This window comes from Heterodontus francisci, chromosome 5 (assembly GCF_036365525.1).
Source record: "Heterodontus francisci isolate sHetFra1 chromosome 5, sHetFra1.hap1, whole genome shotgun sequence".
NCBI classification, from domain to species: Eukaryota; Metazoa; Chordata; class Chondrichthyes; order Heterodontiformes; family Heterodontidae; genus Heterodontus; species Heterodontus francisci.
Genome location: NC_090375.1, coordinates 5,633,983 through 5,646,479, shown reverse-complemented (window position 1 = coordinate 5,646,479; position 12,497 = coordinate 5,633,983). Strand labels below are relative to the sequence as shown.

At 48.0% G+C, this 12,497-nt stretch overlaps 1 protein-coding gene across 1 annotated transcript in view; it reads right to left on the bottom strand.

Moving 5' to 3' along the window:
- Window positions 1-12,497, bottom strand: part of fastk (Fas-activated serine/threonine kinase) — a 223,642-nt gene that overhangs the window by 122,904 nt on the left and 88,241 nt on the right. The window contains exon 5 of the mRNA XM_068031041.1: window positions 5,181-5,397. Coding sequence (XP_067887142.1) covers window positions 5,181-5,397 — 217 coding nt within the window. The remainder of the gene's footprint in view (window positions 1-5,180; window positions 5,398-12,497) is intronic.

Sequence of the window (12,497 nt, the reverse complement as noted above, 5' to 3'; positions counted from 1 at the left end):
ACAATTTCACACTTTCCCACATTATACTCGATTTGCCAGGTCTTTACCCACTCACTTAACCTAGCTATATCCCTTTGTAGGCTCTTTATGTCCTCTTCACAACTTACTTTCCTACCTATCTGTGTGTCATCAGCAAATTTAGCAACCATACCTTCGGTCCCGTCTGCTAAGTCATTTATATAAATTGTAAATAGTTGAGGCCCCAGCACAGATCCCTGTGGCACACCACTCGTTACATCTTGCCAACCAGAAAATGACCCATTTATGCCTACTCTCTGTTTCCTGTTAGCTAGCCAATCTTCTACCCATGCCAATATGTTACCCCTACACCATGAGCTTTTATTTTCTGCAATAACCTTTGATGTGGCACCTTATCAAATACCCTTGCATTCCCCTTGCAATAAACGATAACATTCTATTATCCTTCCTAATTACGTGCTGTACCTGCATACTAACCTTTTGTGATTCATGCACTCGGACACCCAGATCACCCAGGCAGTCTAAGAGAACCAGGCAGGTAGTGCAGGAGTCCCCTGAGTCTATCTTGCTTGCTAATGGCTTTCCATTTTGGATACCGGTGAGAGCGATTGTTCCTCGGGGGAGTGCAGCCAGAGCAAAGTCTGTGGCACCATGGGTGGTTCAGCTGCACATGAAGGGAGGAAGAAGAGTGGAAGAGCAATAGTGACAGGGGATCAGACAGGCGTTTCTGCAACAGTAGACGTGACTCCAGGATGATGTGTTGCCTCCCTGCTCGATTGAACACGTGGCTGGAGAATTGGTTTCGGAGGGTGGGCATCAGATTTCTGAAGCATTGGGACCCATTTTGGGGCAGGTGGGACCTGGACAAGATGGATGGGCTACACCTTAACAGGACCGGAACTAACATCCTCACAGGGAGATTTGCTAGTGCTGTTGGGGAGGGTTAAAACTAGCTTGTCAGGGGATGGGAACCTGAGGGGTAGCTCAAATTGGAAAGAAGTAAAGCCAGAAAAGTAGCAAGTTGAATTAGAAAGCAGGCAAAACAAAGGTGAGCATCAACTAGGCTTAGAATGCAGAATAATGACAAGAAGACAAGGTTAAGGGAACTCTACCTGAATGCATGCAGCATTCACAACAAGGTAGATGATTTAAAGGCCCAAATAGAGGTAAATGGGTATGATCTAATTGCCATAACGGAAACGTGGTTACAGGGTGACCAAGACTGGGAACTGAATATTCAAGGGTATTCGACATTTAAGAACGACAGGCAAAAAGGAAAAGGAGGTGGTGTTGCGCTGATAATAAGGGATGGGATCAGTACATTAGTAAGGGAAGATCACAGATTGGAAGAACAAAATGTGGAATCTGTGTGGGTGGAGCTAAGAAACAGCAAGGGGCAGCAAACATTGGTAGGAGTTGTTTATAGGCCACCAAACAGTAGTGGTAGTGTGGGGCATGGTATTAATCAGGAGATTAGGGTAACATGTGGCATGGGTAATACAGTAATCATGGATGACTTCAATCTGCATATAGGCTGGGTAAACCTAATGAGCACTAATGCTGTGGAGGACGCGTTTGTGGAGTGTGTTAGGGATGGTTTTCTAGAGCAGCATGGTGAGGAACTGACTAGAAAACAGGCTATTTTAGATCTTATTATGTAATGGGAAAGGGCTAATTAATAATCTTGTTGTAAAAGAGCCTTTAGGGGTGAGTGACCATCATATGATAGAATTTTACATTAAGTTTGAAAGTGAGGTAGTTCAATTTGAAGTCAGGGATCTGCGCTGGGCCCCAGCCGTTCACAATATATATCAATGATTTGGATGTGGGGACCAAATGAGGTAGTTCACAAGTTCGCGGATGACAAAACTAGGTGGGAATGTGTGTTGTGAGGAAGATGCAAAGTGGCTTCAAGGGGATTTGGACAGAGTCAGTGAATGGGCAAGAACATGGCAGATGGAATATAATGTGGAAAAATGTGAGGTTATCCACTTTGGTAGGAAGAATAGATGTGCAGAGTATTTCTTAAATGATAAGAGATTAGAAAGTGTAGATGTACAAAGGGATCTGGGTGTCCTTGTCAATAAGTCACTGAAAGCTAACATGCAGGTGCAGCAAGCAATTAGGAAGGATAATGGTATGTTAACCTTTATCGCAAGAGGATTTGAGTCCAGGAGTAGTGAAGTCTTGCTTCAATTGTATCGAACCTTGGTTGGACCGCACTTGGAGTACTGTGTGCAGTTTTGGTCCCCTTACATTAGGAAAGATATTATTGCTATCGAGGGAGTGCAACAAAGGTTCACCAGACTTGTTCCCGAGATGGCGGGACTGTCCTATGAAGAGATATTGGGAAAACTGGGCCTGTATTCTCTCGAGTTTCAAAGAATGAGAGGTGATCTCATTGAAACCTCCAAAATACTTAAAAGGATAGGCAGGGTAGATGTAGCTAAGATGTTTCCCCTGGTTGGGGAGTCTAGAACCAGGGGACACAATTTCAAAATAACAGGAAAGCCACTTAGGACAGAGATGAGGGGAAATTTCTTTACTCAGAGGGTTGTGAATCTTTGGAATTCTCTACCCCAGAGGGCTGTGGAAGCTCAGTCATTGAGTATGTTTAAAGCAGAGATTGACAGATTTCTAAACACAAACGACATAAGGGGATATGAGGATAGTGAGAGAAAAAGGCATTGAAGTGGATGATCAGCCATGATCATATTGAATGGCAGAGCAGGCTCGATGGGCTGAATGGCATACTCCTGCTCTGATGTTCCTATGATCCCTCTGCATATCAGAGCTCTGCAATCTCTCACCATTTAGATAATATGCTTCTTTTTATTCTTCAATTCAAAATGGACCATTTCACATTTTCCCAGATATTTGCCCACTCACTTAACCTATCTATATCCCATTGTAGCCTCATGTCCTCTTCACAACTTACTTTCCTACCTATCATTCTGACATCAGCAATTTAGCAACCATACCTTCAGTCCCTTGATCTAAGTCAATTATATAAACTGTAACAAGGTAAGGCCCCAGCACTGATCCCTGCGGTACACCACTTGTTATATCTTGCCAAACAAAAAATGACCCATTTATGCCTACTCTCTGTTTCCTGTTAGCTAGCCAATCTTATCTCCAGGCCAACATGTTAACCCCTACACCATGAGATTTTATTCTCCGTAATAACCTTTGATGTGTTACCTTATCAAATGCCTTCTGGAAATCTAAGTACAGTTCATCCACCGGTTCCCCTTTATCTACAGCACGTTACTTTTTCAAAGAACTCCAATAAATTGGTTAAACATGATTTCCTTTTCACAAAACCATGTTGACTCTGCCTGATTACCTAGAATCTTTCTGAGTGCCCTGCTATAAAGTCTTTCATAATAGCTTCTAACATTTTCCCTAAGACAGATGTTAAGCTAACTGACCTGTCGTTTCTTGCTTTCTGTCTCCCTTCCTTTCTGAATGAAGGAGTTACATCTGCTATTTTCCAATCTAATGGAGCCTTCCCTGAATCTAGGGAATTTTGGAAAATTAAAACCAACGCATCAACTATCTCACTAGCCACTTCTTTTAAGACTCTAGGATGAAGTCCATTAGGACCCGGGGACTTGTCTGCCCACAGCTCCAACAATGTGCTCAGTACCACTTCCCTGGTGATAGCAATTTTCTCGAGTTTCTCCCTCCCTTCCATTTCCTGATTTACAGCTATTTCTGGGATGTTACTTGTATTCTCTATGGTGAAGATCGATGCAAAATACCTGTTCAATTCATCTGCCATCTCCTTATTTTTCCTTTATTAATTTCCCCAGACTCACGTTCTGTAGAACCAACGCTCACTTGTTAACTTTTTTCTTTTTTAAATATCTATAGAAACTCTTACTGTCTGTTTTTATATTTCTAGTTAGCTTTCTCTCGTATGCTTATTTTTCCCTCCTTTATCAATCTTTTAGTCATTCTTTGCTGTTTTTTATATTCTGTCCAATTGCCTGAGCTGTCACACATCTTTGCAATTAGGGATGGGCAACAAATGCTGGCTTGGCCAGCGACACCCACATCCCAGGAATGAATTTTTAAAAATTATATGCTTTTTTACTTAACCACTGATCCTTGGAATGTTTCTTTCTCGTTGGAATGAATCTATTCTGTGTATTCTGAAATATCCCCTCAAATGTCTGCCACTGCATCTCTAATGACCTATCCCTTAACCTAATTTGCCAGTTCACTTTAGCTAGCTCTGCTTTCATGCCCTCATAATTGCCTTTGTTTCAGTTTAAAAATACTAGTCTTGGACCCATTCTTTGCTCCCTCAAACTGAATGGAAAAGTCAATCATATTGTGATCGCTGCTACCCAAAGCGCTTTCACTATGAGGTGATCAGTTAATCCTATTTCATTGCAAAATACCAGGTCTGGTACAGCCTGCTCTCTGACTGGCTCCAGAACATGCTGTTCTAAGAAACTATCCTGAAAAGATTCTGTGAACTCCTCATCTAGGCTACCTTTGCCCATCTGATTCTTCAAGTCTAATAGATTAAAATCCCCCATGATTATCGCCGTACCTTTCTGACAAACTCCCATTATTTCTGTCTTCCCATGAGGTTACTGTTAGGGGGCCTGTACACTACTCCCACGAGTGACTTCTTGCCTTTATCATTTCTCACTCTGCCCAAACTGCTTCTACATCCTGGTAACTGTCGAGATCTCAGAGTGAGGAATTTACAGAGTTACTCTCGGGATCTCAGAATGAGGGATTTACACAAAGCTCCAGCTCCACAGGCAATCAGGGAAGAAATTCAGTGTTCCCCAATTTGGGGATCATAAAGCGATGAGTTGAAGTTCACAATAGCTCAATGATATGTGGACTCTGCAACAGCAGAATTAATGCAGGTTGGAGAGGAGTCTATGATTGAATAATCTGACAAGGACTCTTAAGTGGTGTGGTACTGATGGGGAGAGTCTGTGATCAAGTAAGGAGACATGGAGTCTAAATGTAGTGGGATTGATGGGTTAAATGGCTTTTGGCTCTTTGCATGGTTTTAACTCACCATACCACAGAGCTTCCAAGAGGACAAGCAGATGTGGTGCTTTCTTTCATCATTCATCCTATGGTTTGTTAACTGTCTCCCCTCTCTCCCCCATACCCATAGTGGGACCTTGCCCCCTTGTTCCTACAGCAGTTATAAAGGGGTCCCATACTCATCACGTTGTTGATGAAGGCGGCGGAGAAGACTCGGTCCAGTATGGCTCCTGGGAAATGCCCAAGCTGGAACATGGACATGAAGATATTGACCGTGGCCAGGGGTGAGTTCATGGCTTTGATCTCCAACACTGACTCCAGTTTTTCAAAGAACTTGGCTTCATTGGAAGGTTTGTAGTTCATCCGACTGAACGGGAAGACAAGCTTCTGAATTACCTGCAACGTCAAACAGCCCAAGTCACCGTCATACACAATCCGAAACAGGCAATGTTCACAGGCAATGCTCCAGCATCAATGACATCAGTCCATAGTTGGAAGCAGCATGTTACTACACCGTAAAGACCCAAGGTCCAAATTCCATCCCACATTAGGTTATTTACTGATAACAGCAGAGTCACTCCCTGTAAATATTAACACACTCCCAGGGACTCCCTGTAAATATTCACACCCTCCCGGGGACTCCCTGTAAATATTCACACACTCCCGGGGACCCCCTGTAAATATTCACACACTCCCGGGGACTCCCTGTAAATATTCACTCCCTCCCGGGGACTCCCTGTAAATATTAACACACTCCCGGGGACTCCCTGTAAATATTCACACCCTCCCGGGGACCCCCTGTAAATATTCACACCCTCCCGGGAACTCCATGTAAATATTCACACACACCCAGGAACTCCCTGTAAATATTCACACCCTCCCGGGGACCCCCTGTAAATATTCACACCCTCCCGGGGACCCCCTGTAAATATTCACACCCTCCCGGGAACTCCATGTAAATATTCACACACTCCCGGGGACTCCCTGTAAATATTCACACCCTCCCGGGGACCCCCTGTAAATATTCACACCCTCCCGGGAACTCCATGTAAATATTCACACACACCCAGGGACTCCCTGTAAATATTCACACACTCCCAGGGACTCCCTGTAAATATTCACACCCTCCCGGGGACTCCCTGTAAATATTCACACCCTCCCGGGGACTCCCTGTAAATATTCACACCCTCCCGGGGACTCCCTGTAAATATTCACACCCTCCCGGGGACTCCCTGTAAATATTCACACACTCCCGGGAACTCCATGTAAATATTCACACACACCCAGGGACTCCCTGTAAATATTCACACACTCCCAGGGACTCCCTGTAAATATTCACACGCTCCCAGGGACTCCATGTAAATATTCACACACTCCCGGGGACTCCCTGTAAATATTCACAGACTCCCAGGGACTCCCTGTAAATATTCACACCCTCCCGGGGACTCCCTGTAAATATTCACAGACTCCCGGGGACTCCCTGTAAATATTCACACCCTCCCGGGGACTCCCTGTAAATATTCACACCCTCCCGGGGACTCCATGTAAATTTTCACACGCTCCCGGGGACCCCCTGTAAATATTCACACACTCCCGGGGACTCCCTGTAAATATTCACACACTCCCAGGGACTCCCTGTAAATATTCACACCCTCCCGGGGACCCCCTGTAAATATTCACACCCTCCCGGGGACTCCCTGTAAATATTCACAGACTCCCAGGGACTCCCTGTAAATATTCACACACTCCCGGGGACTCCCTGTAAATATTCACACCCTCCCGGGGACTCCCTGTAAATATTCACACACTCCCGGGGACTCCCTGTAAATATTCACACCCTCCCGGGGACTCCATGTAAATTTTCACACGCTCCCGGGGACTCCTTGTAAATATTCACACACTCCCAGGGACTCCCTGTAAATATTCACACCCTCCCGGGGACCCCCTGTAAATATTCACACCCTCCCGGGGACCCCCTGTAAATATTCACACCCTCCCGGGGACCCCCTGTAAATATTCACACCCTCCCAGGGACTCCATGTAAATATTCACACACTCCCGGGGACTCCATGTAAATATTCACACACTCCCGGGGACTCCCTGTAAATATTGACACACTCCCAGGGACTCCCTGTAAATATTGACACACTCCCAGGGACTCCCTGTAAATATTCACACACTCCCGGGGACTCCATGTAAATATTCACACACTCCCGGGGACTCCCTGTAAATATTCACACCCTCCCGGGGACCCCCTGTAAATATTCACACCCTCCCGGGGACCCCCTGTAAATATTCACACCCTCCCGGGAACTCCATGTAAATATTCACACACACCCAGGGACTCCCTGTAAATATTCACACACTCCCAGGGACTCCCTGTAAATATTCACACCCTCCCGGGGACTCCCTGTAAATATTCACACCCTTCCGGGAACTCCATGTAAATATTCACACACACCCAGGGACTCCCTGTAAATATTCACACGCTCCCAGGGACTCCATGTAAATATTCACACACTCCCGGGGACTCCATGTAAATATTCACACACTCCCAGGGACTCCCTGTAAATATTCACACCCTCCCGGGGACCCCCTGTAAATATTCACACACTCCCGGGGACTCCCTGTAAATATTCACACACTCCCAGGGACTCCCTGTAAATATTCACACCCTCCCGGGGACCCCCTGTAAATATTCACACACACCCAGGGACTCCCTGTAAATATTCACACACTCCCAGGGACTCCCTGTAAATATTCACACCCTCCCGGGGACTCCCTGTAAATATTCACACCCTTCCGGGAACTCCATGTAAATATTCACACACACCCAGGGACTCCCTGTAAATATTCACACGCTCCCAGGGACTCCATGTAAATATTCACACACTCCCGGGGACTCCATGTAAATATTCACACACTCCCAGGGACTCCCTGTAAATATTCACACCCTCCCGGGGACCCCCTGTAAATATTCACACACTCCCGGGGACTCCCTGTAAATATTCACACACTCCCAGGGACTCCCTGTAAATATTCACACCCTCCCGGGGACCCCCTGTAAATATTCACACACACCCAGGGACTCCCTGTAAATATTCACACACTCCCAGGGACTCCATGTAAATATTCACACCCTCCCGGGGACTCCATGTAAATATTCACACACTCCCGGGGACTCCCTGTAAATATTGACACACTCCCAGGGACTCCCTGTAAATATTCACACACTCCCGGGGACTCCATGTAAATATTCACACACTCCCGGGGACTCCCTGTAAATATTGACACACTCCCAGGGACTCCCTGTAAATATTCACACCCTCCCGGGGACTCCATGTAAATATTCACACCCTCCCGGGGACTCCATATAAATTTTCACACGCTCCCGGGGACCCCCTGTAAATATTCACACACTCCCGGGGACTCCCTGTAAATATTCACACACTCCCAGGGACTCCCTGTAAATATTCACACCCTCCCGGGGACCCCCTGTAAATATTCACACACACCCAGGGACTCCCTGTAAATATTCACACACTCCCAGGGACTCCATGTAAATATTCACACCCTCCCGGGGACTCCATGTAAATATTCACACACTCCCGGGGACTCCCTGTAAATATTGACACACTCCCAGGGACTCCCTGTAAATATTCACACACTCCCGGGGACTCCATGTAAATATTCACACACTCCCGGGGACTCCCTGTAAATATTGACACACTCCCAGGGACTCCCTGTAAATATTCACACCCTCCCGGGGACTCCCTGTAAATATTCACACGCTCCCAGGGACTCCCTGTAAATATTCACACGCTCCCAGGGACTCCCTGTAAATATTCACACCCTCCCGGGGACTCCCTGTAAATATTCACACGCTCCCAGGGATTCCCTGTAAATCTCTCATCAGGTTTGGCATCAATTGATCAGTATTCCCACAATTCGCCCCCTCATTCAGACTGAGTGCATGTGAATGTGTATGCAACAGAAAGGTCGACTGTGCTTGGCCTGATACCCTCCTCTTACTGTTCGCTGCAAGTGCACAAGATCAGATGACATCAGGTCCGTCCCCTGTATCTGTGCCCATTTTACCAACACACAGGCCTCGCTTTCCCCTACTGTCATTACACAGATCTACAGATCTCTCCCTGGGATCATCCTCCCTATCTACAGATCCCTCTATGGGATCACCCTCTTCAGAGATCCCTCCATGGGATCACCCTCCTTACAGATCCCGCAACGGGATCACCCTCCATATTTACAGATCCCTCTTTTGGGATCACCCTCCTTAAAGATCCCTCCATAAGTTCGCGTTCCCTATCTACAGATCCCTCCAAGGGATCACCCTCCCTGTCCACAGATACCTCCATAGGACCACCGTCCCTCCCGACAGATCCCTCCATGGGATCCCCCACCCTACAGACTCCTCCATGGGACCACCCTCCCGATCTTCAGCTCCCTCCATGGGATAACCCTCCCTAACTACTGACCCCTCCATGGGATCACCCTCCCTATCTACTGACCACTCCATGCGATCACCCACCCTATCTACTGACCACTCTATGGGATCACCCTCCCTATCTACTGACCGCTCCATGGGATCACCCTCCCTATCTACAGTTCCCTCCAGGTGACCACCCTCCCTATCTACAGATCCCTCCATGGGATCACCCTCCCTATCTACTGACCACTCCATGCGATCACCCACCCTATCTACTGACCACTCCATGGGATCACCCTCCCTATCTACTGACCACTCTATGGGATCACCCTCCCTATCTACTGACCCCTCCATGGGATCACCCTCCCTATCTACTGACCACTCTATGGGATCACCCTCCCTATCTACTGACCACTCCATGGGATCACCCTCCCTATCTACTGACCCGTCCATGGAAACACCCTCCCTATCTACTGACCTCTCCATGCGATCACCCTCCCTATCTACTGACCACTCTAAGGGATCACCCTCCCTATCTACTGACCACTCCATGGGATCACCCTCCCTATCTACTGACCACTCCATGGGATCACCCTCCCTATCTACTGACCACTCCATGGGATCACCCTCCCTATCTACTGACCCGTCCATGGGATCACCCTCCCTATCTACTGACCACTCCATGCGATCACCCTCCCTATCTACTGACCACTCCATGGGATCACCCTCCCTATCTATTGACCACTCTATGGGATCACCCTCCCTATCTATTGACCACTCCATGCGATCACCCTCCCTATCTACTGACCACTCCATGGGATCACCCTCCCTATCTATTGACCACTCTATGGGATCACCCTCCCTATCTATTGACCACTCCATGGGATCACCCTCCCTATCTACTGACCACTCCATGGGATCACCCTCCCTATCTATTGACCACTCCATGGGATCACCCTCCCTATCTACTGACCACTCCATGCGATCACCCTCCCTATCTACTGACCACTCCATGGGATCACCCTCCCTATCTATTGACCACTCTATGGGATCACCCTCCCTATCTATTGACCACTCCATGGGATCACCCTCCCTATCTATTGACCACTCTATGGGATCACCCTCCCTATCTATTGACCACTCCATGCGATCACCCTCCCTATCTACTGACCACTCCATGGGATCACCCTCCCTATCTATTGACCACTCTATGGGATCACCCTCCCTATCTATTGACCACTCCATGGGATCACCCTCCCTATCTACTGACCACTCCATGGGATCACCCTCCCTATCTATTGACCACTCCATGGGATCACCCTCCCTATCTATTGACCACTCCATGGGATCACCCTCCCTATCTACTGACCCGTCCATGGAAACACCCTCCCTATCTACTGACCTCTCCATGCGATCACCCTCCCTATCTACTGACCACTCTAAGGGATCACCCTCCCTATCTACTGACCACTCCATGGGATCACCCTCCCTATCTACTGACCACTCCATGGGATCACCCTCCCTATCTACTGACCACTCCATGGGATCACCCTCCCTATCTACTGACCCGTCCATGGGATCACCCTCCCTATCTACTGACCACTCCATGGGATCACCCTTCCTATCTATTGACCACTCTATGGGATCACCCTCCCTATCTACTGACCACTCTATGGGATCACCCTCCCTATCTACTGACCACTCCATGGGATCACCCTCCCTATCTATTGACCACTCTAAGGGATCACCCTCCCTATCTACTGACCACTCCATGGGATCACCCTCCCTATCTACTGACCACTCCATGGGATCACCCTCCCTATCTACTGACCACTCCATGGGATCACCCTCCCTATCTACTGACCCGTCCATGGGATCACCCTCCCTATCTACTGACCACTCCATGGGATCACCCTTCCTATCTATTGACCACTCTATGGGATCACCCTCCCTATCTACTGACCACTCCATGGGATCACCCTCCCTATCTACTGACCACTCCATGGGATCACCCTCCCTATCTATTGACCACTCCATGGGATCACCCTCCCTATCTACTGACCCATCCATGGAAACACCCTCCCTATCTACTGACCTCTCCATGCGATCACCCTCCCTATCTACTGACCACTCTAAGGGATCACCCTCCCTATCTACTGACCACTCCATGGGATCACCCTCCCTATCTACTGACCACTCCATGGGATCACCCTCCCTATCTACTGACCACTCCATGGGATCACCCTCCCTATCTACTGACCCGTCCATGGGATCACCCTCCCTATCTATTGACCACTCCATGGGATCACCCTCCCTATCTATTGACCACTCTATGGGATCACCCTCCCTATCTATTGACCACTCCATGGGATCACCCTCCCTATCTATTGACCACTCTATGGGATCACCCTCCCTATCTATTGACCACTCCATGGGATCACCCTCCCTATCTACTGACCACTCCATGGGATCACCCTCCCTATCTACTGACCCGTCCATGGGATCACCCTCCCTATCTACTGACCACTCCATGGGATCACCCTCCCTATCTACTGACCCGTCCATGGGATCACCCTCCCTATCTACTGACCACTCCATGGGATCACCCTCCCTATCTACTGATCACTCCATGGGATCACCCTCCCTATCTACTGACCACTCTATGGGATCACCCTCCCTATCTACTGACCACTCCATGGGATCACCCTCCCTATCTACTGACCCGTCCATGGGATCACCCTCCCTATCTATTGACCACTCTATGGGATCACCCTCCCTATCTATTGACCACTCCATGGGATCACCCTCCCTATCTATTGACCACTCTATGGGATCACCCTCCCTATCTATTGACCACTCCATGGGATCACCCTCCCTATCTACTGACCCGTCCATGGGATCACCCTCCCTATCTACTGACCACTCCATGGGATCACCCTCCCTATCTACTGACCACTCCATGGGATCACCCTCCCTATCTATTGACCACTCCATGGGATCACCCTCCCTATCTACTGACCACTCCATGGGATCACCCTCCCTATCTACT